Source organism: Necator americanus, chromosome III, assembly GCF_031761385.1.
Source record: "Necator americanus strain Aroian chromosome III, whole genome shotgun sequence".
NCBI classification, from domain to species: Eukaryota; Metazoa; Nematoda; class Chromadorea; order Rhabditida; family Ancylostomatidae; genus Necator; species Necator americanus.
In genome coordinates this window covers 34,668,009-34,693,343 of record NC_087373.1, presented here as the reverse complement: position 1 = coordinate 34,693,343, position 25,335 = coordinate 34,668,009, and the positions used below count along the sequence as shown (strand labels likewise).

The window sequence follows — 25,335 nt, the reverse complement described above, 5'->3', positions numbered from 1 at the left end:
TATGTCCTACTACAAATATATTTCAGTGAATATAACGTATGTTTTTTTTTTTGAGAATTTGGGTTAGATTACAAGAATATACTAGGTTGAGCATGTGAATATTTTAGGTCAAGTTCGTTGCATCCTTTATAGTCAATTTTTCCGTATTTTTACAGTCTGTTGCAAAGTTCTTACGCTACTGGAATCTTGATTTCCAGTTGATGTTTACTTGTTATGATTTTTATTTCACATATATTGTTTTAATTGATGTGCCTTTTTTCCTCGAAATTAATTTGAATCCAATAAAAAACTTTATTCATTCCCTCTTTAATTGAATAATGTGGTATAACAAGGACGTGTGGAAGCATCGCTTGATTTTTTCTTCTGTATTCTTGCATCGTTTAATAATATATCGTGTAAATAAAGAGATAACTGTAGATGGTCGCTCTATCAGAGTCGGAAGTAGATGATATAACGGACGAGTTTCTAGCATTGATGCTAGGTGAGCGCGAGTTCATTGATCGGTGGACGTTTAATGTAGAGCAGGAATTAGTTCGCACAGAAGCTGCAAAAGTGGTGAGTAAATGCTTCATCTAGTTATTTTTTATTTGTTTTTCATTTCTTCCTCGAATTTCTTTCTAGTTCACTCATTTTAAATTTCAGGATGCTCCTGCTGTAACACCTGGTCAAGTAACAGGAACTAACAAACGGCAAGAAACAACAAATGCGATATTTGAGGAACTGGTCCATGCAATAGACGCTTCCTCACAGTCTTTTTTGTCATCAGGTGATGGAAATTCTCATACCATTAGCATTTTTCTTGAAGTGCTCTTTCTTTAAGTCGATTTTGCGATTTGTCATTGCGAACCTGAGTTTAACAGAGATGCATCCTTATTATTCGCTGCTCGGCTTCAAATTGATCGGATTTCGTCGAAGAAAGTGGATCGAAGTCGGTAGGTGCTTCAGAAACCTTACGTTTTTTTCCTTCTGCAACCGTTATCCCTAAGTAAACCGAAATAGACTGAACAATTGAAGAAAAAGGGAAAAGATGACGACAGCGCTTTCTTCTGCTAAACTCACCTTCCATGATGTAGCTCTATGTTGCGTAACTTTATTATTGTTTTTTAATGAGATGTCTGGATTTTCTGGATCGTTCTCACCATCGTCTATCATTTTTGACGGGTAATATCATCGAACACCGAGGCAAATCTCATTCATTCTGTCAGTTTTGTACACAAATATTATATTATATTATTAATATTATTATATTTATAATATTAATATTTTCTCAATATTATTATCTTTAGCTAGTTTCTCAATACATTAATTTTTAACTCCTCATCAGCAATTCTTCGTACAGCAGCAGCGAGACGAACGTAGAGCCAGAAAACGCTGTAACCATAGAAAACCGCACATGTTTCCTTTCTTTAGCGAGAGATGTTTAGACTTGTATTTGGAGATATCATATCATGTACTTTTGTCGTAATATTAATGACAATTTAGGGTTTATAATTAATAAAAAAAATAATTTCCGAAGATATGCATTCGCAGAATTTGTAGTATTTCTGAAGACAGGTGTTCGCAGAATGAAAGAATCCCTAGGAATACTGCAAAATATTTGCTGGTCACTATCTCTGATGCTATAAAAGAAGTTCGATAACATTGCCTTTTTTCTTGGAACACACAGATTCATGAAATATTCGAAAGTTCGATGTTTTACAAATGTATGTTGCAGACGTGAGGCAGGTGCTAGACGCCTTTTACAGTTGGTCCGGCTCTTCACAACAAGAATATCGTCGTAAGTTTTGTAACGATTAATCTTTTTACATCACCTCGGTACACAAATTGTTACGATTTTATTCCAGAGCGTTTCAAATATCAAATACATGTGCTTTTGCTACCTCTCTTTGTGATATGTTGTATACATTCTGTGATGGTGTTTCCGATTCAATCAATGAGAGCGAGGTAAATTCACATAACAGTATTTTAAAATGCACTGCTATCTTTTCGTTTGCAGGTGAGGATCATATCAGACATCCGACGTGCAACAGATGATTTTAATGAGCTCGTGGTGGAGAAATTGTCGAAGGTTTTTGATTAATCTCTTATTATGGAAGTTTAGCAAAGCCTTCAGCTTTACCTTCTCTATCCGGTCTGAAAGAAGAACTGAGTCGAAGAACGGTTTTCCCGCTCCTACACTCTTACATTACTTGCAGGCTACATTTGAAGCCAATTGTGCTAGAAAGAGCGCTGCGACCCCACCACGTCAACAATTCTTTAGTCCGCAACCGGCAAAAGTGCGCCGGCCACTGGTTCAGATACAGCAGCGTAGTCCAGGGTATCTGCTTCCTGCAGAGTTAATGAAGGTAAAGTTTTCCAAAGTCATTTCTGCAGAATTGAAATTTTGTACATAATATGGTCGTCGCGTGGTTTCAAATCAAATTAATGGTTGGTTGATAAGCATGGTCGAAGAAATGAAGTCTCATGTTAAATATCATGATTGGTGTTAAAATTTATAACTGGTAACATATTTCTACGGATAACCTAACTCTAATACTATGTTATGTGTTACTATCGGGTTTGAGCTAATGTGAAGCCTGGTAGTACTCTAGACTGTATACCAGGATAACGTAAATTTTTAACCTTAATTATGAACGTGTGGTCACGGAGGTGTCAGTGTTGCGTTGCCTACACCTTTTGTGTAAAAAAAAACCGGAGTTTTCTTGATGGGCTCGATCTTCGGTGAAACTTCTGACAACGTTTTATCTTGCAGTACCAATAATATATTCTGTAGTTTAACTACAATTCTAGAAGTGATAGCCGTTACTCTCGAATTTTTAACCTTATTCTGTACTGAGGCGGAGAAAGAATTCAATTCATTGTTACAGAAACGCCAGAAAATAGCTCGCTCAAGAAGTCAACCACTACTGTCATTGCCTTCGTCGCAGAGGGTTGGCTCCAGAAAGCCCTCATACAAACCTTTTGCATCCGTAATGTCCGTAACTGGTAGAGGTCAGTATTTTTTGTGTATATTGTCGTGTACCATGATTTTTTTTACGGAAAAAGTGGAACAAGGCGAGTACGAGGTCTAGAAAATTTCATTGAACTTTTGTAGGTTTGGAGCACAGACGAGATACAATTGCACCAGATGCATTGTTGCAACAAAAATTCGCCAGAGCAAACAAGGAGCCAGATGTTGCCACCATCCGGTGATTCGCTTATTAGTTTTGCGTGTATAATACAGTAACTCTGGTATTGGTAACGGAAAAACATGATCTATTCAGGCTTGCGAAGAAAATAAGTATGGAAGTTATGAGAGATCTGCGCCAAACTTGCGGTAAGATGGATATTGGCATTTTGGGGATCTAAAGAAGTACTATATGCTCGGCTAGCATGCCTCCGTTAGTAATCTATCCAATCGCAAGCCTTACTAACTAATTAGTCTTTTATTTCTGTATTTACTCATTTTTCATTCATCCACATCATATCATATCAGGACACTAACCTGCTGGATTTTTTTTCTTATGTCTGACTGCCCTAACACTCAAGTGGTGATGTCGCTGATTTTTCGACGTCCATTGAGTCCTCTTTTTTCTTTGGTGATCTCTTCATTACTTGTTTATCAGGACGTGTTTTATTCGGATCGTTTTACATAATCTTTTAACATTGTTGTACCTTTTATTAGCTAATTTATTCAGAGTTTGTTCGATATTGTAATAGAATTTACGTTGTTGTTGTGAAAGGGCGTCATGTTTGAAAAAAAAAATGTTATTTAGAAGGTGGAATGAACGGAATAAGTCCTAATCTTTAGTGTTATTTTACCAATTGTTTACGTTTTCGCTAAGAATGGTTGGAGCAGAAATAATTCCACACTTTCATCAATTACACGAAGGGAAGGAATGGAGATTGCAGGGTTTTCTTTTCAAAACACAAGGTGCATTGAAAAAAACAAGATGAACTGTGCGCACTACGCTTAGCTGATGAAATAATGGGGCGCACATCGTGACTAGCACTTGCAGCAAACCAACTCACATAAATTAGAGTACACCTCATATTGATTCCCTTATGTTCGTAATTCGTAATTGTCAACTTGAAATCGACGAGTCGAGGAGTGATTGAAGAGGAGTTGTCTGTATTTGTAGTCTTTTGGGAATATTTGAATGAAATTTTATTGCTCACTTTGTGACACTTATTTCTATCCAGTTGTTTCTCTGTTACATCCATCGTATTTCGCTTGAGGCGCTGATTTTTGTGATGGCAAATGGAGTCGTAGTGCATTTCATGAGCATAACACCAATATCTAGTACATAACACTTTGTACAACTTTTGTATTTAGTTTGTGTTTTTTTTTAATGACTAAAGTATTAGTACGAACTGATTCCAGTTAATATTTATGGATCACTGTTTTAAAAGTTTCTTTTTCATGTGCAAAATGGTACCATGTTTAGTTGGAAACGAGATGCATCATTGATAGTTTCTTTACTATCATGAAATCTGTGAGTCTATACGAGAAAAATGAAGAATTTGTGTGAAGCACAGGCTTTTGTGATTTTCCCCTTCTGAAGATGTGCTATTACCGCGCAAAAGAGGGAAAGGCTACTAAACGTTATCTCCATCTGATGACAAGAGACTCATACTAACGCGTTCTTTTTCTTTTTGGAAATATATGGATTCTTAACTGGTTCTTCATCTCTTTTTATCCTTACATTTGCGCGTGTTTCATTTCCTTCCTTTATGCTGTCAACTTGTTATTTCCAATTTTTTCTGTACAGTATAAACACTTTTACACTTTTGCAAGACAACACTTTTATCTATTTTGATAACAGAGATGGAATCTTCGAAAAAGAAGCAATCCTCGAAAGAGAAACTGAGACTTGGAAGGAAAAGGAAGGTCAGTTCAGATCTAACCTCAGAGGATTCCTCAGATGATGAAGAAGCGACAAGATTAGTTCCGTGGACATTGGACTTCGATGATGACGCTTCTTCGTCAGATCTCGATAAAAAGGCTGGCTCCTTACGAATTACTGAACGAACTAAGCTGTTGGATACCGGAAATGGAACGAAGTCCACTGATGCAGTTGATGACACAGAATCTTTAGATTCGGATGACAAAGACGAGACTGAGCATGTCGACGATGAAGAGTGAGTGCATTTCCTCCTTGTTTTCCATTTAAATCAGGATCCACACAGTTCCTCCGTTTGTGAAGCATTTCTCATATTGTGATGTAGATTTGCTGGTTCTGATGAGGTGGAGGACATGGATCTGGGTGATACGACCAAGAATCCAGAGGAAGACGACTACCAGAAAGAATTTAAAATTCTTGGCCAGACTGAATTCGAACCACTAAAGAAGATCAAGTATGCTGTTTTGCTATTAGTTTTTTCTTTATCATCTTCTATCGTATTTTCTTGGTAGTTATTTGGACTGTAAATCTTCAGAAGTACTGATTTTAGTGTCACAACGTCATGGGTGTCGAATGCTACTTTGTTTCCTGCTGAGATTATTAAGGAGAATGTTGCAGAGTTATCCTATGTAAGCGGTTTACCCGAACCTGTCGAAAAATTAGTAAAAGAAAAGATCAAATCGTGGTTTCCAGTACAGGTAAGCAGTTCGCAACCGAGTATTGTGTTCCTCACAGTTCTCACAGTTTTCAGAAACTCGAATCTTTATCTTATTTAGAAAGCGGTTCTTCCTTTTCTCGTTAAAGATATTGTGGATGTGCCTGTTATACGACCTCGAGATTTAGCTATTTCTGCCCCCACAGGTATCCTTATTTACGAAATTCCTGGATGGTTAGCACTCAATTATTACATGATTTTATTACATTTACATAGTGGAATGATTTTTTCCTATTGAAACAGGATCTGGTAAAACATTGTGTTATGTGTTGCCAATATTGGCTCAGATCGGAACTCGTCCACGTGGACGATTGCAAGCGCTTGTTGTAGTACCAGTACAAACACTTGTCAAGCAAATAGAACAGGTTCGATTTCTTCTGCTTGTTAGTAATTTTTTTTTATTCTGTTGAGACTCACAAGCTGCTCCAATTTCATTCCTAGTGAATTTTTAATGCGATTGTTTTATAATCTTTCCTCGTTTGTATTCAGTAACGTACACATGTACTCTTTACTACTCTTTTGCTGTTGTTTATTTGTTCCTTGTATACTTCGTTCACACAGCATGGACAACCATGTTGAGAAGAAATAAATGAACAATCTGTGTTCAAGGAATTCAACACCTACAACGCATGTGGAGTGATCATCACTGCGCTATCTGGAGCCACAGAATTCCGAAAAGAACAACGTCAACTCGCTCCAGAAGGTGTATGCATCTCAGATGTCATCATTTCAACACCTTCAAGGTTAATGGATCACTTGACCAACCCTCAGAGTGGCATAAAACTCAACTCTCTAAGGTAATCTGGCTTTTTCTTTTTCCTTGCTCCGTCATCAGTTCAAAATATTTTTAGATTCTTAGTGGTGGATGAAGCCGATAGAATGGGACCTTGGGTGCGGCAGGAATGGCTGGGTGTTGTGGAACGTCGCAGTGGAGGTGCGTAAAATAGGTTTTGCTAGTGTAAGACTTCAGTCTCATTTATTCCAAAGACAAATTCAGGTCTTACGAGGGCCACTTGCTTGGCAGACATCCTTGCAACAAGATGGGCACCACGAAAGATTCTATTGTCGGCTACTTTATCTAGAGACGTTGAAGAACTGCACATGTGGAATCTTCACCAACCTATTTTGTTTCGTGCTGATGACTCGACAAACAAGGTTGTTGAGCATCATTTAAAATGTCCTGAACGTTGGAATTTTGTTTCCTCTTTCATTTTACTTGTAAAGTAGCGAAATATTTGCCAAAATCTTCATTTTATTGCTTCTTTCTTGGTGTTTATATAAGACTTTCTTTAAGAGTATTGATTAGGGCAGGATATTTGAAAGTTCTTGATTTTCTCATTGCCCTTTTATCTAATCTGGATCGTTTTCAGGCGGACGTGAATCTTCAACCCTCAGATCATATCTCTGGCTCACTTTCTCTTCCTTCGAGTATACATCATACGGTGTTAGCTGTGGAGCAAAAATTCCATCCGCTTATATTATATTTGAAAATTATGGAAAATGATTGGAAGAAGGTGCTTGTGTTTACTAATGAAAAGTAAGTTCATGCATCTTCTGGATAATTACGATAACAATGGGCAAATTAATTTAAATGCTATTTTATGATTCCATTTTGTGCCATATTATTTGCATTTCTCCTCGCATGTTTATTTGTTTATCTATTTATTTTTTTATTTTCATTTCTTTACCTATGTTTTGTTGTAGAGAATCACTACTTTGATTCGCGAGTATGTGCTACAGTTCAATTACTTTGCAGCCATATCGTTTGAATTGTAGGGAATCTTCCCTGCGATTGTCAATACTTATTTCTCACCTCGCTAAATCTCAATTCACTGTAGAGCAACTTACTGGCGACTTGTTTGGAAATCGAAGGGCCAAAGTGTTGAAACGATTCAAGAATGGCACTGTGGGTGGTTTTTTCAACCTTTATCTGCTCCTGACCTGCTAAAAGTGACAAAGATAAAAATTTCTTTCGAGTTTTTTCATTATGTAAGCGTGCCACTACTGTTACCCATTTTTCTTTGTTAACTCATGGGCCTTTTACCCGTGCGACTCCTACGACGTCCTGCTCTCAACATTATTATATTGGTCCAAAATCGTTTTATTGCTCGTTGTTTGGAGGTGGAAAGTCCCTGAGTATGTATTGTTGCCGTTATTGTAGTTGTTGAGAGTTCCACAAGTCGCACTTTCTTCTTGTGATTTCCAGTGGTTGAATGTTGTGATCGCCTATTGATTTAAGACTCGTGTACTGATCTGTTCGGATGTATTGTCGCGAGGGGTTGACGTAGATGCAGTGGATTGCGTTGTGAATTACGATCTCCCAAAAAATGATCGGTTGTTTGTGCATCGAGCTGGACGCACAGGTAGAGCCGGAAATACGGGATATGTATTGAGTCTCGCCGAAGGAGAAGCGGTACGTAAGTGGTAACTAAACAATTTTGTGACGTCTGGTCAAATTAAATCCTACTCTAGAAATAGATATTATTACAGCGGAAAATCTTCGTGAAAAACGTATTGCGGAAGAACGGATTGTGGGTGAATAGCGAAGAAGTGGTGATTGAGAACGAGGTATTAGAACCTCATTTGAATCGTTACAAAGAAGCTCTCGGACATTTGAAAAAGACGTTTGAGAAGAAGAACGCAACAGGTGAGCCATAACCAATTCGTTTCTGTGTTGGAAAGAATATTAACGACTGACTTCTGTTCTCTTAATGTTTGGAATTCATTTTTCTTGTCGCTAGTCGCTGTCGCATGACTATATTGGTTTCTTAAGATATCTATTGACTTTAGTCACTTTGAAAATTCTTGCTGCTTGAAGAAACGCTGTGGACCTGCCACGATAATCTCTTTTTTCAGGAAAGAAAAACAAAGTCAGCGGTTTCGCTTACAGAAAGAAGTCCAGATATCAAGCAATTAAAGAAAAAATCAAGCTGAGGGCCAAAAAGAAGTGAGAGAAAAAAAATTTCATGAAATGTGGTTTGGCTGATTTTCAACTTCCTAGTTAATGTTTGTGGCTCATTTCCTCTTGTTACTGTACGTTATTGTTATCGTTTTAATGTTTTAGTGTTGTTTTTGTTGCTTGTTCTGTTCCTTGTATATTTTCATGTTGAATAAACTTTTATCTCATCTTGGTCTACTTTGCGCTATTTTATAGGCATGTCAATGCATTTTATACTTCTTCGACCCTACAATGAACAGCTTATTTTCAATGTTTTTAAGGTTGCCTCAATGACTGGGTTGTTGGCAGAAATTGTTTCGGATTCGTTAGCGTTGAATGCGTCGCAAGAATGGGAAGATGTGTTCTTATACACTCCCTTTCTTAGTGAGTTTCAGTTGTATTACAGTCGTCGTTTGCAGAAGCGAAAAAGGACAGACAGCTGCGGTTACGGTTACGCCAGGGGATATTCAGTTCATAGAAGGGCATTGATTTATTCGATTTCTTCATCACTATTTCGAGTAAAATGGGCGGGTGTAGCGCTGTCGGTAAGAGGTTCCGCTACTTGCACGATCGATTGGAGGTTCGTATCCGCCCTAGTGTTCACCAAGCCTTTCATTCCTCCGGGTCGGTAGGTGGGTGTCAAACTTGTCTACGAACAAAGAAACACTGACCTGACACATCGACCAGCCCCTGCAAGTTAATGTTTAGCCCAGTTAAACGTTCGTAAACCTCAAACGATCCTGAATTGAATTAAACGTGATGGCGCATTCTTAGCGGGTTGATTAACACCAGTCACTTTATACTCTTTATTTTGATGAGTTTTTGGAACCTGCTGCATTTCCCTATCGTTGTCATTATAGATAACGATCGCTTAATGATCTGCACTATGCTCACTACAATAATGGTCAGTGAAGTATAGAAGCTCTACGCTGTAATTTTTACCCTCTTTAGCCAGTGGAATCAAGAAAGTCGTTGATTCGAATGGAAAAACGTGACTGTAGTGAAGAATCAGTGCGCCTAGAATGACTTTGTTTCCCCAAACCTAAGCACATAGATCCGAAAGTTACAAATAAACAGTAATTGTGTGAAAAGGTTATTTTCGTGCACTCTAATTATGTTATCGGTGATCGCCGCTTGTAAGAGGGAATGTTCCATATAATTTATGTAAAAAATATCCCTCATAAAAGAGACGGCTGCAAATTTATTGCTAGCAGATGGCTTCTCTTCTGAAAGTCTTTTCTTTCAACTCTGAGACGCTAAAAAAATATTGCAGACGACCAGGCACTTTCATATGAGTACGCTGAATGTCTAGCAGCGCAAGCGTTTCTTCGTATGGCTCATCTAAGCTACTTTGTGAAGCAGCGGCCCAATGCTGAATTTATTTCCCCAACAGGTGAGTTCTAGCTGTTTTTGAGAAAGCTAGCACTCTCTCGATTTCGAGAAAATCTAGAGAAATTTTTTTTAAAGGCAAAGTTCCTCTACTCAAAGTCCGACGGACGCTGATACCCGAATTCAGTGGAATAGTGGATTTTGTGGCTAAAAAGGTCCGTCTTTTTTTCAAATTAAACATAAGCGACATAAGATTGTTTTTTTTTCTAAAACATATATGTGTTCTTCTAGGGCGTGAAGCTGTGTGCTCACCTGAGTGATTCGCAAATTGCTGAAATGCGTGCTCATATGTCTGTGATGGACGTTCTACTACGGAACGTCGAAGTAATTCATCATATCTTGCAGTTATTTTTATAATTTTCAATTGAATGTGTTTTAGATGTATGTAATGTGGAAGCACAACGATACTTATACGCAACTGACACGATATCGCTACGGATCCGTGTATAAATGGCCTCTGAATTGGATTCTACCAGCAATGAAACGAAGAGAAATTCTCACAAAACTTCAGGATAGTGGATGGGGCGATAAGGTCCGTGTTTTATACTCATAAGTTTCTATTATGAGTGAAAGATATGTGGGTTAGAAGAAAGGTTTATTTTCTATTCTACAAAGTATCGTTTTCCATCCTATGATGTACACCCAACTGCTATTTCGATGCATTTCTTTCGATTTCCAGAGTACAGAAGAAGTGCTGGAACAGTACGAGAAGGCGCTGCGAGCGTTATCGTCACAACTGGGTTCAAAATCGTACTTGTTTGGCAACGAGCCAACAGAGGCTGACGCTTTACTGTTCGGACATTTGTTCACAATAATCACAATGTCACTACCTTGCATGGATTTGAAGAATGCAATACTCAACTATACAAATCTTCAAGATTTCGTCACTCGAGTAGAGACAGAATACTTCAAGATTTAACACAAGATAATAAATTCATATTTGTAAATTCTTTACGTTGTTGGAATTAGATCTTGAATGTTACTTGATCATTTTAGTACCATTAGAATAGGCGTTAGATGCCAATTTATTCTATACTTTAAGTTGAAGTGTTGCACAATATGCTGCCCTTTTTCGCTTCTGAAAATTTGATAGGATTTATGTTCATGGCAATCCATTTTATTCCATAAATAAATCCATAATTGATACACACATCCATATCGATACTGCGAGACGGACATGTGTGGGAGTTCGTTTTGAAACCAAAGAGGTTGGGACTGTTTGTCCAATAGTTTCGTGGATAACGCGGGAAGTGTGTACTTGCGTGCGTCTCGGGACACAGGCGGTAAAATGTTGGAAGAAAAGTACAGAACTTCGCAGTCGATGCACATGTACTGGGCTATAGTCGAGTCGAAACGCCCAGAAGCTTGTTGTGTGGGGCACCGTGTTAGAACCGGTGAGGTGAAGTCAGAGGATGCGGTCGAGAAGGGACTATTTTGCTAAAACCACGCAAACTTCAGAGATGAGTAGAGTTGTCGGGGTCCTACCCAAATCGCAACCGCTGGCTCCACCGCGTCGCTTAAGCAACTGTGTGTTGGTGCGAAGGAATTGCATGATTCCTTCTTTATGCCCTATTAGTAGAGCGATAAGGCTAATGCCTCAGAATACAGGTGGTTCAGTGGTAGTGACAATTTATAATAGGCAAACGACGGTGTGCTCACTGGGAGCCACAAACACAGGAATGCCCGTTGTGGGCGGTCGTTAATAAAATAGCCTCATCAGCAATCGTTGAATAAACAAACTTCGTGGGCGGTCATCTCGATAAGATGACCACTAAAGTATAACTCTTTACAATGCCGAATGTTTGTACAACGGATATATGATACTGTGCACAAAGTATAGCATAAAAACAACACAACAGAACTGGGGTCCTGATACAAATGTCAGGACAAACTGCATCAAGTTCCAGGATTTGACCTGACTGTAGACAAGATTTGGTAGAATTCGGTTGGTAGCTCCCTTGTCAATTTAAACGAGAGAATAGTAGAATATACTTTGCATACTTGATCTCCTTCCCGGGTAAAGTGTCGTTGGGGTGGAGGCACTCAGTGGCGCCCTTATTTCCCGAAGCTCTAACTTACTTTTTTCTCTTAATAACTTGAGTTTACATGTCATAGATCTTCTAAGACTAATGCTTAGACCTCAGGGCCCCGACTGATTTCATTTATTTCGAGAAATAAGGGGGCCACTGAGTCCCCCCCCCCCAACGACACTTTACCCCTCCTTCCCTAAGTCTTGTTGAACGCTTGAAAAAAGAAGAAGAACCAGTAAGGACTGTAGCTTAGAGTAACAGTAAGGATTGCGCTACCCTCTCAGAGCTTTCTTACCAAATTGGCTTCATTGAGGAATGTGACTGGCCTTAGCCCAAATTTTTAAACGCGTTCTTGACTCATTTATGTTACATCCATGTTGACATGCGGTAAAGTTGACCTCATTCTTGAATTATATGAATGGGACCTTACTGTACGTTGGCGAAAAAGACTTCTCTTCCTTAAACTCAATTATTAAATTTTTCGAGTTTGGATTTTTATTCTGTTTATTAAGGGAAGTATAGTGTAGCATTTAGAGGTTCCACTTCCTGCACAATCGATCTGAGGTTCGAATCCACCCCAATGCTCACCAAGCCTTTCATCCCCCCGGGGTCGATAAATTGGTACCAGACTTGTCTGGGAGGATAAAAGCACTGACTTGACACATCGGCTAGCCACCGCAAGTCATTGTATAGGCCAACACGCGTTCGTAAACCTCAAACGATTCTGAATTGAAGTGAACGTGGGGGCATTGATTCCAAGCAGATTGATTAACGCCAGACACTTTATCCTCTATTCCGTATTCTGTTTACTGTGCAGCGAACATGTTCGTGTTTACGGCACTTCTAATATGACGACAACAAGGCAGCATGTTTACTTATGCGCACGCTTATCCCACTACTAATGTCGATGTTGTGGAGTTTCTGCTATCTAAAATAAGATGGACCTTAATCCTGTACCAAATAGTATATCTTCTGCTACAAATGGAGAGGCAGGAGATATTCGAAGCCGATGTTTAGCAGATTATGAAGTGAGTTGTTCCCGTATGAAAGTACTTTTTATATGTTTTGTTGATCTTCCCATTAATATCATATCTTCTGTTACAGGTAAAACGAGAAATCGGCCAGGGGTCTTTCAGTATTGTTTACGCTGCCGTAGAAAAAGCTGATCCTCATCGGGATGTTGCAATCAAAATGTGCTTTAAGAAACAGATTTTGAAGGAGAAAAGAGTTTGTTATTGTTTATTCCCTTCCTTCTTGTGGTTTTCAATGTTTTAGCTTGGCTAGATTAGCAGGGCGCACTTCTTTGAACCCAGAAACTGTATGTTCAGCGTTCATTTAAAGATGTGTATTTGTTTTACTAACGTTAAAGCTTCAGAATAGTGGGAAGTTGTTGTTTTGGTAATCGCTTATAAGTAAAACTAACTTATATTTCTGTGATATCAGATGACATCAGATCGACAAATGAGGAAAAATGATTATAGAAATGTGCAATTTCTGGTTTCTGTTGGGTTGTAATAGTTGTAGTTGAGAAAATACACTTAAAATTTCTTTAAAAAATTGACTGATGTGCTTTATTTGCTTCATATATACCTTATTTACTAAGGTAGCATCGGTTCATCGTGAAAAGAGCGTTCTTGCTCGGTTGTCTTCCCAAGAACACGATCATCCTTTCATAGTCACCTTGTATGCTACATTTCAAGATTGGGATCATCTATACTTCGTCTTATCCTATGCAAAATGTTAGTTCTAAATTAATTTTCATAATCTGCTATAGCTGTTCTGAGATCGTTTTCAATTCCAGATGGGGATCTCCTTCATATCATGCTAAAGAGACCGGAGAAACGTTTCACCGTTGACGACTCTCGTTTCTATGCTGCGGAGATCTTTTCAGGCCTTCGTATGATTTATTAATTTTATTGTTGTTTGGTCGATTTTTCTTCTCATTCTTCAAGAACTTTCCTAACATTTTCTTCGACACAGTTCAATACATAAGCACAATACACAATACTTAATACATACATACACATTTAAGCACATACTTTTTCGTTATGTAGTCATAATCACAACTTCTTAGTGTTCGTTTCGTCACCTTGTAAAATAGGATTTATGTAGGTTGTTCTAATCTGTAATTTAATAACTTAATCTTACCATCTTAATTCCCTGGTAGAATGGTCAGAGGATAGCATTTGTTCCCACTTTAAAGTTACAATGCGCTTTCGTAACAGAGCGTTACGTATACACAGTTCTTAATTCTAATGATATTTAACGTATTGGGCACTCCTTCGATGTCGTTTAGCCTGATTTCGGTCCGTGATTGCGTGGTGACGTGACGACCTTAGGCTTCCTTAGACTATGGCAATTGCACCTCTATCTTGTAGAAGTACGAGCGTTTTCGAAAACTTGTTGTTTAAACTTTTTCGAAATTCGAAATCAGGACGAAAGCGATTGTCTTCACATAGTAACTTTGATTCGCATGTACATTGGTGGAATTTTTTTCTTATCACTATCATCCGAAACGAGTTGTTCGATAGATATCTCGGTGTTTTGCCGGTTCCTCATGGTCCAAGCGATAGCGCGGAATGCAGATAATGTGAAAAGTTGCTCTAGCAAACAACCCCTGCAAAATTTCGGTTGGCTCGTATTTCAAGGGAGTATAAATATGATATAATTAACAGTGTTTTAGTAGCTGTTTTTCCTTTTATTTTTGAGATAATAATCTTTACTGCTTTTCACCTATCCTTTTGCAGAACATATACATTCTCTCTCCTATGTACATAGAGACGTAAAACCTGAAAACTGCCTTGTTGCTGCCACTGGGCATGTCATGATCTCAGATTTCGGAAGTGTCAAGGATCTTTCTGTGAAGGTATTCATCTGAGCAGATCGTTGTTCACGCTTGTTCACGAGCTAACTATGGTAAATTGCTACTAGGAGGAGAAACAATTCGAGGAAAAAGCTGGAATGCGAGTCAGAAGAAGTTCTTTCGTGGGTACTGCCCAATATGTCAGCCCAGAGGTGACCGCAATTTTCATCCTTCTAAGAATTGTAGGACAATTTACTGTTAGGAGTGAATTTCCAAGTGTATATTTGCGAATCCATTACTTGTGTTGTTTGTATCTGTTTTTGTGTTTGTAAGAAAACTACGCGTTTAATTTTGTTCCCATTCAAACTGTGGGCGTATTCATAATCATGAATTTCTAACTGTTGAAACGTAGAAGAGGAGGGCTCGTATGGCAGATTTCCGTTTTTTGTTCACATCTTGAAGAATATGCATATTTAGGTTTTGGAAGGTGCAGAGGTATCGGCAGCGACTGATTTATGGTCGCTTGGCGTTGTCATCTACCAGTTTATTACAGGTAACTGATCGATTGTTTTATTATTGGGCTATTATTTACTAGTGTTTGTTGGTGGTTATTTATATCTTTAAATGGATGGACGTAGAGCCTTGTCCTTCCATTCATATCTCTTTTTCAAATTTTGAATTAGAGACGATTGGTTTGTTCAACCCCAGTTACTTTATCTTTTATTTTTTGTTTTCTTTTTGTTCGAACTATGTTGTAAGTCTAACTGTGAAGAAGTAAATTACAGGGTTATGGTTTATTCAATTTGATGTTGTTATAGAAAGAGTGATAAGGAATAACTCAGTTGTCCTTTACTGGCCTTCATCATCGTAATTCTCTCATGGACTAAAAATCCACATAGTTTGTAGGAAAACACGCATTCCATGACGAGTCGGAGTATTTGATTTACCGACGTATTCAAAAATTGCTGTTTTCCTATCCCCCGGACTTTCCTCAATCTGCAAAAGACTGCGTGGATCGCCTTTTGGTCATCAAGGTATCAGTCTACTACAGTTTTCAATTTTTTTATTTTTTCATCAGATCAACTATTATTGATTAACCACTATTATCTCAGCCAGAACATCGCATTAGACCAGATGCGCTTCGAGATCACGATTTCTTCATTGGCATCGATTGGGGTAACCTGAAGAATAGCAAACCACCTTCTATCCCTGAATAACTGTATTTTACATATATACATATACATGTGTATAGATTATACGACGGTTTCTCGTGCAATCGGAACTTTCACGATATTTTATTTTCGAATCTTTAGTACTACATAAACTAGTCATTGTTTTTGTGCTGTTGTTGTTCCAAGGTTTCTTGGCCTTCATATTCATCTTTAGATTTATATGTATTGAAAAATAGGTAGAATCCAGTTTTCTTGTTTTCAGCATCCTCCTAGAAAATGGCAAAGGTTATAAGAAGTAAGTTACTTTCTAAGAGAGTTTTGCTATTGATTCTGTTGATTCAATGGCTTATCCCACCTACACGTAAAAAATGATCTGGCAGATCGATGGGTGTATCGACCGCATGGTAGATGGCATCGCTACCTTCCCCGAAGGAACGATGCAATAAAGGAGTTCAACTATGAAGCAGGAGGATCTTTAGCTGAATTCCAAGAGGAGATGAAGAGCGAGGTTAGTTTTGCAGCGTAACATTACTTGCCAGCAGATGCATTTATGAAGTTTCATTATTAGGTTGATGAAGAACCAAAATCTACACCGTCCAAACTGTGGATGGCTTGGTTGTATCGCGATTTGAGTGGTGAACCTTACTGGACAAAAAACCGCGTCGCGAAGTTGTTTGGCTCTGATTATAAGGTTGGAAATCCTATCATTCTCTAGGACATTGATGGGCAGTTTATGTTTAAACACTGCCCGGAGTTGGAACAATCCCAAGCACTCAAAGGATCAAAAATCTCACATCCTTTTTGAAGTTCTCTTGTTCTGCCGACTCCGCTTAGGATCGAAGCGCGTTTAAACTATGCGCATTGATTGTCTTCAACTTGAATGATAGAAATGATAGATGCTTTCTCGTCATAACAACAATAGGTTATCACACCATAACAACACACCTTATCATAACGACCAACTATAAAGAATTTAATTCGGAAAAAATAATGGTACATTTATTGATTTTTTTATTCCTCTGTGCAACAAACACATAACCTCATCTCGTTGGCAGTCTCACTCGGGCGTTTAGCATCTCTTGGAATCCACTTTAACCGAGACGTCAAGTAGACACCACTTCGGTTGGTGAGTAGTTAATTGGTAGTCCATAAAATGGCACGAGTAGTGCCATTTTAGCGATTCCCACGCCTGACGACGATCTTTCTTCATGATAAGAGAATTCCCACGAAAGAGGTTAACAACCGGGTGAGACTACTGCTGTTTTCATTTCTCTCCTTTGGTCTTTCCTACTTTTGCGTTGAAGTCTCCGACAACGAATTTGTAAAAGGACTTCTCGTTGTGGATCTTTTCCTCCAGCTCCTCATAAAACATGTCCGATTCGGATTCATCAGCTACTGATGTTGATGAGTAGCAGTTGGTGGGTTTTTGGCGCAGAGGGCGGAGGCGAAGAATGACCAGACGAGGTGACAGGATCTCGTGAGAATCGACAAAATGGAAAATAGATAGATGTACGAGAAAAACAACACAGCAAACATTTCGTGGCGGAACTTCCTCTCCGCGAATGACTGTCATTCATCTGTCGTACGTCGCGCCTTTTGATTTTGATCTCTTGCAGAGCAATCACGAGGTACATTCTGCAGCTTCGAGAAGGGCATGTAGGTCAGCGTTTGTGAACACTTTTCTCGCGTTAAAAGTGCAAAGTCTGAGACAGTTTTTATGACAAGTAGTGCATGTTTCGCTCTGATCCAGAATCGGAGACGTCCTGAGCAACATGAGATTTGATCGCCTCTTACACGTTGCCATACTGTCCGAAATTTGAGACGGCAACGTTCTGTGCGCAAAGTATATGCGGGGGGATTTTTTCCCAAACTAAGGAGACCTGTCATGGCGAACTTAGCTTTCACTATGGATCGTCGCCAACCTATGTGGAACCGAGTGCGACGTTCTGCTAAGACAGTGGTGAATCCTAGCAATGGTTGTTCCCTTTCACTTTCCGAGAACTAGGATTGTCGGATGTGTCGAACCCTTTTTCAGCTTGAGAGATACTGCCAAAGGACGTACCTCCGTAAAGCATCGCGATTCGACGCCCAGACCTCTACACTACCATGGGACGGTAAACCGTTGTAGAGGATTGCATATTTGTGGGGAAAAATTTGTTTGAAACTCTGGTTCGAATCTGACCATACTGTTTCTTGTTATCAAAAATGCGTGACTCATTGATGTATCACGCAACCACCAACATACTATTATTAACCATCACCAAACACTTAGAGTATAGTCGCTTAATAGAACTAAAACAATTTTAGAGCAGAGAAAATCCTTGCAAGTGCTCTGTTTATTAAGCGGAATTTATTTATATGTATATCTTTTTTTAAATGATGTTTCAGTTACCATCAATTCACGAATTCAACAAGTGTGTTCTACTGACTAACACATTTTCAGGTCGGAAAAGTGGAAGTGTTTCCGAATACTGCAGCAACGAATGAGGATTTGTGGCATATAAAACATCTTATAGAATTGAAACCCATCACATTTCCTAGTGGGGAACCAACTTCAGATGACGTATACGGAGTAAAAGTGAGTGTGGAACTGAGTCATCGTTTTCCTTCATACCTAAACAAGACTTGGGGGAGCATTAGTTTCTTTTTTTTCCTAAATTTTAGCTTCATCCGGATGGACGCTGCGTAGTTGCAAAGGATGCTGCACCTCTCACTGAAGATCAACTACGTCTATTTGATCCAACGAAGCAGGTAAATTGTATTTAGATTTCATTTGAGAGAGAGTGAATTTCTATTGCCTTTTCTTTCATTGATGGATTAGTGAGTTTGAAATTACAATTGAATTTGAAATTGGAATGTCTGAAGTATGTTTCAGTGGAGCTCGAAGGAACTTAACACACAATTGGCCAGTAAATACTTTGGATATAAAGATATATTCGAAGCTAATGTTTACACCAATTCAAACATTAGCATAGTAAAGTGAAAATATTCGTTCTTCTTTGTGATTCGAAAGAACGTTTCAGGGAAAGCATGGAATAGCTCTTTTAAGATTTTTGTTGTTGTTTCTTTACACTCATGTCTATAAATTTCATATTGCTGATTTGTGTAACTAGTAATTTAGTAGTTTAGTTTAATAGATTTGCTTTTCAGATATCATTTCGAGATTCTTTTTTTTTAAATTTGTGCTTGGCTGTTAGGTCCCATTTGCTGATTTCAGTCGTTTTCTTAGAAAATTTCAAAATTTTACTCATATCTGGTAAATTTGAGAATGTGTTTCTTGATGAACTTGATGAAGTGCGAATTGTTTGTTTTTGATCTTTTAAGAACATTTTAGGTGTTGTATGATGGATTTTCACCTTAATAAACTCATCCGGATCGTTAATACGGACTATGAATGAACAGCTCGGACATGTAGCAACATCTTCTCCCATTTCAAGCACTTCTTTTGTGATTTCGAATCGATCTACACAAGGGCAACCATAATTATAGAGCTGCTTTTCTTCGTCATATGTGAGGTCTTCAGTCTCGTAATTCAAACTTGGGTAACTAAACCGGTAATTAATTATTTTGGATAGTTTGGGCGGGTGTAGTGTAGCGGCTAGAGGTTCCGCTTCCTGCACGATCGATCGGAGATTCGAGTCCGCCCTAGTGCTCACCAAACGTTTCATCTCTCCTCGGTCGATAAATTGGTACCAGACTTGTCTGGGAGGGTAAAATCACTGACTTGACACATCGGCTAGACCCCGCAATTTATTGTATAGTTACACGTTCGTAAACCTCAAACGATTTTGAATTGGAGTGAACGTGGGGGCGCATTCCAAGTGGATTGATTAACGCCAGACACTATCCTTTCATGGTGGACTTGCAGGTTTGGCTTTTATATATTCTAAGATTTTAAACTTAGTGGCTGCAAATATGAATAATAGTCTAGAATTGTCGTCATGGGCAAAATGCTTTGATTTCTTGTTCCTGAAATAGAGGACAGAAAACTAGATATGAGCAACTTGAACAGACGCATACACGTCGATCTAATCTTCTGTTTTCGGTGTCCTCAGAAAGGAAACCAAGTTAGAGCCCAGCAACTATTGGTGCTTCAGACCTACTAGTAAAAGAACTGGTGGTTTTTTTTTACATTACGATAAAATCCAGCATAACTTCGGAAACTTTTGGAACTTTTGGAGCTTTGTCCTGATATTCAGTAACTTCTATAGAGATGCTAGATGGTTGGGGCTCTCACTGCGTGATGTTGTTAAAGACGAACATAGTAGAATATTTAAGATGGATTTGAAGAAAATTGGCATAAGCTGGTGTTTCAATATTGATCTCTAACCGCATGCCTCTAGCAACTCTGATGCTTGATGTAAAGGGCATGGAACCGGATCACGGATTCCCACCAATGATACCTCTTGGTCACTCCATTTCTATTTCATTACTCCATTTCTTGCACTGTTTCTCGTATAGTTATTTTTTCCAGCTTACTGCGAGGTTACTCTTTCCCTTCTTCCGACATGCGAAGTCTACTCCGCTCATTGAAGCTCATTCGCTAACAAGGATACTAATATTTTGTGGTTAAATCTCTCTCTCTTTAATTTGTTCCGTCAGATTACCTCCTCTCTCAACAACTTCTGAATAACCTCCTCTTACTAATTTCCGCATTTTTTAGCAGGTCTGGTTTTGACTGCCGCCTATCTAGATTTTGGTGGTCAGTCGTTTGAGTATCACGAAAGTTGGTGAACTCCGTTGCTTGAGATCCCCGTCAGATTCGCCCCTAGTTCCGACGTGCCTCTTACGGATTGGGCTAAGTTGGCAGTCCGAACCCTTATATATCGAGAAGTGGACCAATGGTAAGCGCTCTGGATGGGGGAGTACATTTTACTGTTCTTAGTAAAAATCGTAAATTTTTCTCGTAAGATTTTTTGACTCAGGCAAAGTGTGTTTCACTTTTTTACCCTTCTTTTCTGGTACACTACTGGTGTATGTTAATCATGATCATGATATATAATAACGGCTTATTTTGTCACGTGTGTGTGTCAGTCAGTCAGTCAGTCAGTCAGTCAGTCAGTCACGAAATTCGAAAAGGGGGGTGCGACGGGTCCACCGGCGTTGGATTGGTGCACCGCCGCCAGATACCTATAAAGGGGGGTGTGACGGGTCCATCGGCGTGGAGTTGGTGCCTCGACCCCAGAAAGCTATAAAATGGGGTGCAACGGATTCAGCGGCTACGAATTGAAGCGCCCGAGCACCAAACCTATGAAATGGGGTGCGACGGGTCCAACGGCGTCGGATTGGTGCCGCGGCGCCAGATAGCGCCAGATAAAATGGGATGCAACGGGTCCAAAGGCATAGAATACAGTATTATAGCTCAGTAACTTCGTGTGCATGTCGCAAAAGGTAAATGTGACGTCGCAACCGTTTCGTACCCATGACCACTACGCGCGTTGCTTTTCACCTCTGTTATCCTCCGTGGGTCTGTTTCCCTGCACTTTGGTAACATGTCTTCCTGAGAAAGTGGAACATGAATGAAACCGGCTGCTTAAATAGTAGCCAACAGTTTACACGATCTGACGAGGAACGTTATCTTTATCAGATTAGAAAGCTATAAAATGGGGTGATGTAGTTCTGGTCATTTTGTTTTAAACATCATTCGTCCGCAGCTGTTGGGGAAAACAGGAAAAAAGCCTGTACTTCGAATAATGCTTTAAAATTGTGCCTATATTATTGAATCTCTTAATTATTATTGATTATTTTCTTATTGGAATCGAAGGAGTGTTTGAAGCTAAAGTTTGAACATTCTCAAAATGTAGAACTGACGCGTTTCGAAAGAAAACTACAAAATCTTTCGCTTTTATTTATTGTAAAAAAGACAGAAATTTTTGTTAGGAAAACAGAATTCTAATTTCATAGAAAATGTCACTACCACTAATTTTTGATTGATTTTGATTATGCCCACACTGCCCAAAATGTTCATATTAACGAAAACAAAACTGGGACGCACCGTGGAATGCAAAACCAGGAAACCATGGAAAAGAATGACGAAATTGCATAAACAAAGTCGTGGAAATGCAGCGGCATCAAAGTGTGGAATATATTTGTGCTATTATCCAACAATCCAACAATTTCCGCTGTTATTTTTTTGCGAATGCTTCCTTTGGAGATTTTTTCTTCACGATTTTCTTTAGAAACGATATTTCTTTATTCGACCTTTCATCCAAAGTATAAAACAAAAAAATAGGATTGGAATTGAAAATAGCCCTGTCATACTATCACAAGTACTGTCATGTACGTCTGCGTCTCAGAAAATAACTTGTGCAGTAAAATTTTTCAACACGGGTTTCATCGATTTGAACGAGGACAGGACCAACGCCGTCAGACAGCAAGTGCGTCGACAGCAGAGGGTAATGAGAAGGGAACCGTGATTCGCTAAAGGAGAAGTGACGGTCAAAATATTGAGATCCTTATACTGATACTGCCTCACCGCTCTTCCTTTCGCCAATCAAGGGTGCATTGTTATTCCTTTAGCCAACGCCAGCGCACTAGTCTGAGGACGTTGGTGCTTTTCTTAATTAATGCAAATCGACCAAGCCGTAATTGAAAAATTTTGTTGCACTAGTTATTTTCTGGAGGGTGGGTGTGGCGCAGTCGGTTAGAGGTCTGTTGTAGCCACACGGTCGAGGGTTCGAAACCGCCCTAGTGCAAACCAAGCCTTTCATCCCTCCGGGGTCGATAAATTGGTATCAGACCTGTCTGGGAGGATAAAAACACTGACTTGGTCATCGGCTGGCCCCCGCAAGTCATTGTATAGGCCAACAAGCGTTCCAAAACCTCAACGATTACGAATTCCAGTAAAACGCGTTGGCGTATCCCGAGTGGATTGATACGCCAGTGACTTTATCCTTTATCCTTTAGTTATTTTCTTCTGAGACACGTGGGCAAATAAAGCGTCTGTTATAACATGATCATTTTTAATAGCTTTTTTTGTCTTATACATCAGATGAAGGTCTAATAAGGACATATGTTTTATTCCAAAGAAAGCACTTGATGTCTTTACGCAATTTGTTAATCGTTATCGTTTAAGTATCATCTTTATTTCTGCGGTGGTTCAAAATCTCCACAACGAAGAAAAAATTATCTCAACAATCATGCCAGTGTTTTTTCTAGCAATCAAAAAAAAATAACAGCAGAAATTGTTGGATTGTTGGATAATAGCACAAATATATTCCACACTTTGATGCCGCTGCATTTCCACGACTTTGTTTATGCAATGTCGTCATTCCATTCCATGGTTTCCTAATTTACATTCCATCTAACGGTGCGTCCCACCTTTGTTTTCGTTAATATGAACATCTTATGGCCACTCCCAATGGAATGCGCTTAAAAATGTGTTATATCAGCTTGGATATTTGTAGTCGTTTCACATTAGCGCATTATATGCGCTTTTTGTCCGAGCGCTAAACATCGCTATACCGCATTGATGTGAACTTCTACACAACGCAATATTTATCTCTCTCTCCCTTTTTTCCAAATCATTCAAATCTTTATACTCTCTACTTATTAGGAATTGAATTTCCATGAAGTTCTTCAGTGAGGTGTTGTCCTAAATTGTTGGTGAAATAACTTGTTCACCTATGAAGATGCGCCAAAAACACTTCCATTTCAGTGAGATGGCAAACTACCTAAAACAAACGGTCTACGTAGTTAAAATGCTCCATAACATCACACTTTAACACTGTGACTAAATAATTCGTTTAGTACAAATTGAATTCGATTCATTTTAGGATGATCACCGCTTTCGCCGTTTTTGTGGCCGTATTTTTTAATCCATTACTGATTCAAGGTGAATGTACACTATGTCACTCAAGTATTCTCAAATTTCCGCTTCATAATCTTCGATATCATAGGTGCTGCTGTTTGTAAGGACTGCGACTCCTGTGTGGGACAGAAGGCAGTGAAGAATATCAGAAGCCATCTCCAGAGTGCAAAGGACGTTTTGGAAAGACTCGATACTACAAAAACTAAGTTCAATGTCGGTCCCTGGATCTCCTTTTTCCAGCTTGCAGACCTGTACGTTGGAACCAACAAAACGAAGAAATCGGTGTGTCTGAGAAATGGTTTGCAATTAATGCACAATTTTTTGATTGCGAGATGGAATGAAAATGAAACAAAGGCAGAAAGGAATAAAAAAAAAATCGCTCAACCTGCAGAAGGTGAAAATGGTACCAAACGTGCTAGACGCTTCGCTTGGAATGTTGAAAGTGTTGTCAAAGTATTGCTCTATTTCTAAAGAAGTAGCTTCGCTTCAAAAGGCTTTAAATGATGCCCGTAAAAAAAGAAAGAACACTAACGAATTTTTTTTGGCGGAAATCCGTGCTGCCGCCGATGCCATAGATAAGGTTGAGAATAAATTTCCCAAATATCCCAGCTGTTGGGATGAAAGTGATTTACTCTCGGTGAGGGGAAAACCTTAGATATTGCTCAGTTTGATTTTTGAACGTGTCTGTTACTGGAATTAAGTACCATTGCATGTTGTTTGTGTTCTGGTCGACGAATAAATTTGTGAACAAGCCATTTTATCATAAATAACGTGTAGAACAAATATTTCTATTTATTTACTGGTTATCACACCTAAGGATTTTCAATATATGAACATTAGATAGTTTTTTTTTTCATATCTATTTTGTTATTCTCTATTTAGCTCCAGCGATATGAGGATCTCGCTTGTGTATCTTTCCAACAGATCACAGATGATCCAAAACTCATTCCCCAGAAAAGAACGAATTCTTCTAATTAAAGATACGATATATAGTAACACACAAAAGTCAAAAAATTGAAGATAAGTCTGGATTACAGTACAATATAATGTTTTGTTTTGTTTGTTTTTAATCCTCATTACCTATGGGCCATAGATAAACTCGAAAGAGTTCAGAATAACTTCAGCAGAAAACTTATGATCAGATCCTGTGGAGTTGATTACAATGCAATACCTAGTGCATCATCCAGAAATAGACTCTTTGATTTAGAACCTCTTTTATTGAGAAGAAGAAGGGACGATCTCAACATGGTTCATAAAATCCTCTATTTATGGTTACACTAGTTTGAAAATCTCTGAGTTCTTCTCCTTAAGAAAATCGATAACACGTGGCCCTACATTTAAGATTAATTTTACTTTCCTTAGGTCTTCGGTGAGACAACACTTTTTCGTTAAAGGCATCACCCCACGAATCTGAGGTGGTGCAGATTTCAGGTGGAGTATTCGTATACAGGATGGGAGACTACGGAGAGGGGGGTGATTCCGTTCATTTCTTCCTGATTGCCGTAAAAAACGGCCCGGAAGATACGGCTTCATTCGTTTTGGCGCACCATTTTGTACAAGAGGTTCTATTGGAGCGCGCCAGTCTTGTGCGGCGC

The 25,335-nt window shown here is 38.9% G+C and overlaps 5 protein-coding genes across 8 annotated transcripts; all 5 read left to right on the top strand.

The window, feature by feature from the left end:
- Positions 1-417: 417 nt before the first annotated feature.
- RB195_011923 (uncharacterized protein) lies at positions 418-8,549 on the top strand (the record flags this gene model as incomplete). Of its 3 annotated transcripts, XM_064193547.1 has the most annotated exons (24): positions 418-555; positions 643-766; positions 821-932; positions 1,715-1,777; positions 1,845-1,944; positions 1,997-2,068; positions 2,196-2,345; positions 2,868-2,991; positions 3,095-3,188; positions 3,264-3,316; positions 4,778-4,870; positions 4,971-5,121; positions 5,209-5,337; positions 5,434-5,581; positions 5,660-5,744; positions 5,842-5,963; positions 6,208-6,395; positions 6,450-6,532; positions 6,596-6,753; positions 6,969-7,135; positions 7,375-7,504; positions 7,838-8,011; positions 8,089-8,245; positions 8,455-8,549. In XM_064193547.1, the coding sequence occupies 24 exons, from the start codon at positions 418-420 to the stop codon at positions 8,547-8,549; spliced, it is 2,910 nt and encodes a 969-aa protein (XP_064051130.1). The 3 variants fall into 3 exon arrangements, with proteins under 3 accessions (XP_064051130.1, XP_013298692.2, XP_013298690.2); XM_013443236.2 differs by lacking the exons at positions 418-555; positions 643-766; positions 821-932; ... (5 more) ...; positions 3,095-3,188; positions 3,264-3,316 and having other exon boundaries at positions 4,808-5,121; XM_013443238.2 differs by lacking the exons at positions 4,778-4,870; positions 4,971-5,121; positions 5,209-5,337; ... (9 more) ...; positions 8,089-8,245; positions 8,455-8,549 and having other exon boundaries at positions 3,264-3,348.
- Positions 8,550-8,826: 277 nt separating this feature from the next.
- RB195_011922 (uncharacterized protein) lies at positions 8,827-10,844 on the top strand (the record flags this gene model as incomplete). The annotated part of the gene is made up of 6 exons (XM_064193546.1): positions 8,827-8,920; positions 9,810-9,929; positions 10,004-10,080; positions 10,157-10,249; positions 10,305-10,457; positions 10,605-10,844. 6 exons carry the CDS (start codon positions 8,827-8,829, stop codon positions 10,842-10,844), a joined length of 777 nt encoding a protein of 258 aa, XP_064051129.1.
- Positions 10,845-12,893: 2,049 nt separating this feature from the next.
- Positions 12,894-15,975, top strand: RB195_011921 (uncharacterized protein; the record flags this gene model as incomplete). The annotated part of the gene is made up of 9 exons (XM_064193545.1): positions 12,894-12,983; positions 13,060-13,182; positions 13,559-13,694; positions 13,757-13,852; positions 14,703-14,821; positions 14,887-14,970; positions 15,236-15,311; positions 15,665-15,792; positions 15,871-15,975. 9 exons carry the CDS (start codon positions 12,894-12,896, stop codon positions 15,973-15,975), a joined length of 957 nt encoding a protein of 318 aa, XP_064051128.1.
- Positions 15,976-16,206: 231 nt separating this feature from the next.
- RB195_011920 (uncharacterized protein) lies at positions 16,207-18,913 on the top strand (the record flags this gene model as incomplete). The annotated part of the gene is made up of 6 exons (XM_064193544.1): positions 16,207-16,225; positions 16,311-16,438; positions 16,499-16,621; positions 18,374-18,508; positions 18,595-18,681; positions 18,806-18,913. 6 exons carry the CDS (start codon positions 16,207-16,209, stop codon positions 18,911-18,913), a joined length of 600 nt encoding a protein of 199 aa, XP_064051127.1.
- Positions 18,914-23,706: 4,793 nt separating this feature from the next.
- RB195_011919 (uncharacterized protein) lies at positions 23,707-24,996 on the top strand (the record flags this gene model as incomplete). Of its 2 annotated transcripts, XM_064193543.1 has the most annotated exons (3): positions 23,707-23,764; positions 23,829-23,991; positions 24,948-24,996. In XM_064193543.1, the coding sequence occupies 3 exons, from the start codon at positions 23,707-23,709 to the stop codon at positions 24,994-24,996; spliced, it is 270 nt and encodes an 89-aa protein (XP_064051125.1). The 2 variants fall into 2 exon arrangements, with proteins under 2 accessions (XP_064051125.1, XP_064051126.1); XM_064193542.1 differs by lacking the exon at positions 24,948-24,996 and having other exon boundaries at positions 23,829-24,211.
- Between the last annotated feature and the right edge of the window lie 339 nt (positions 24,997-25,335).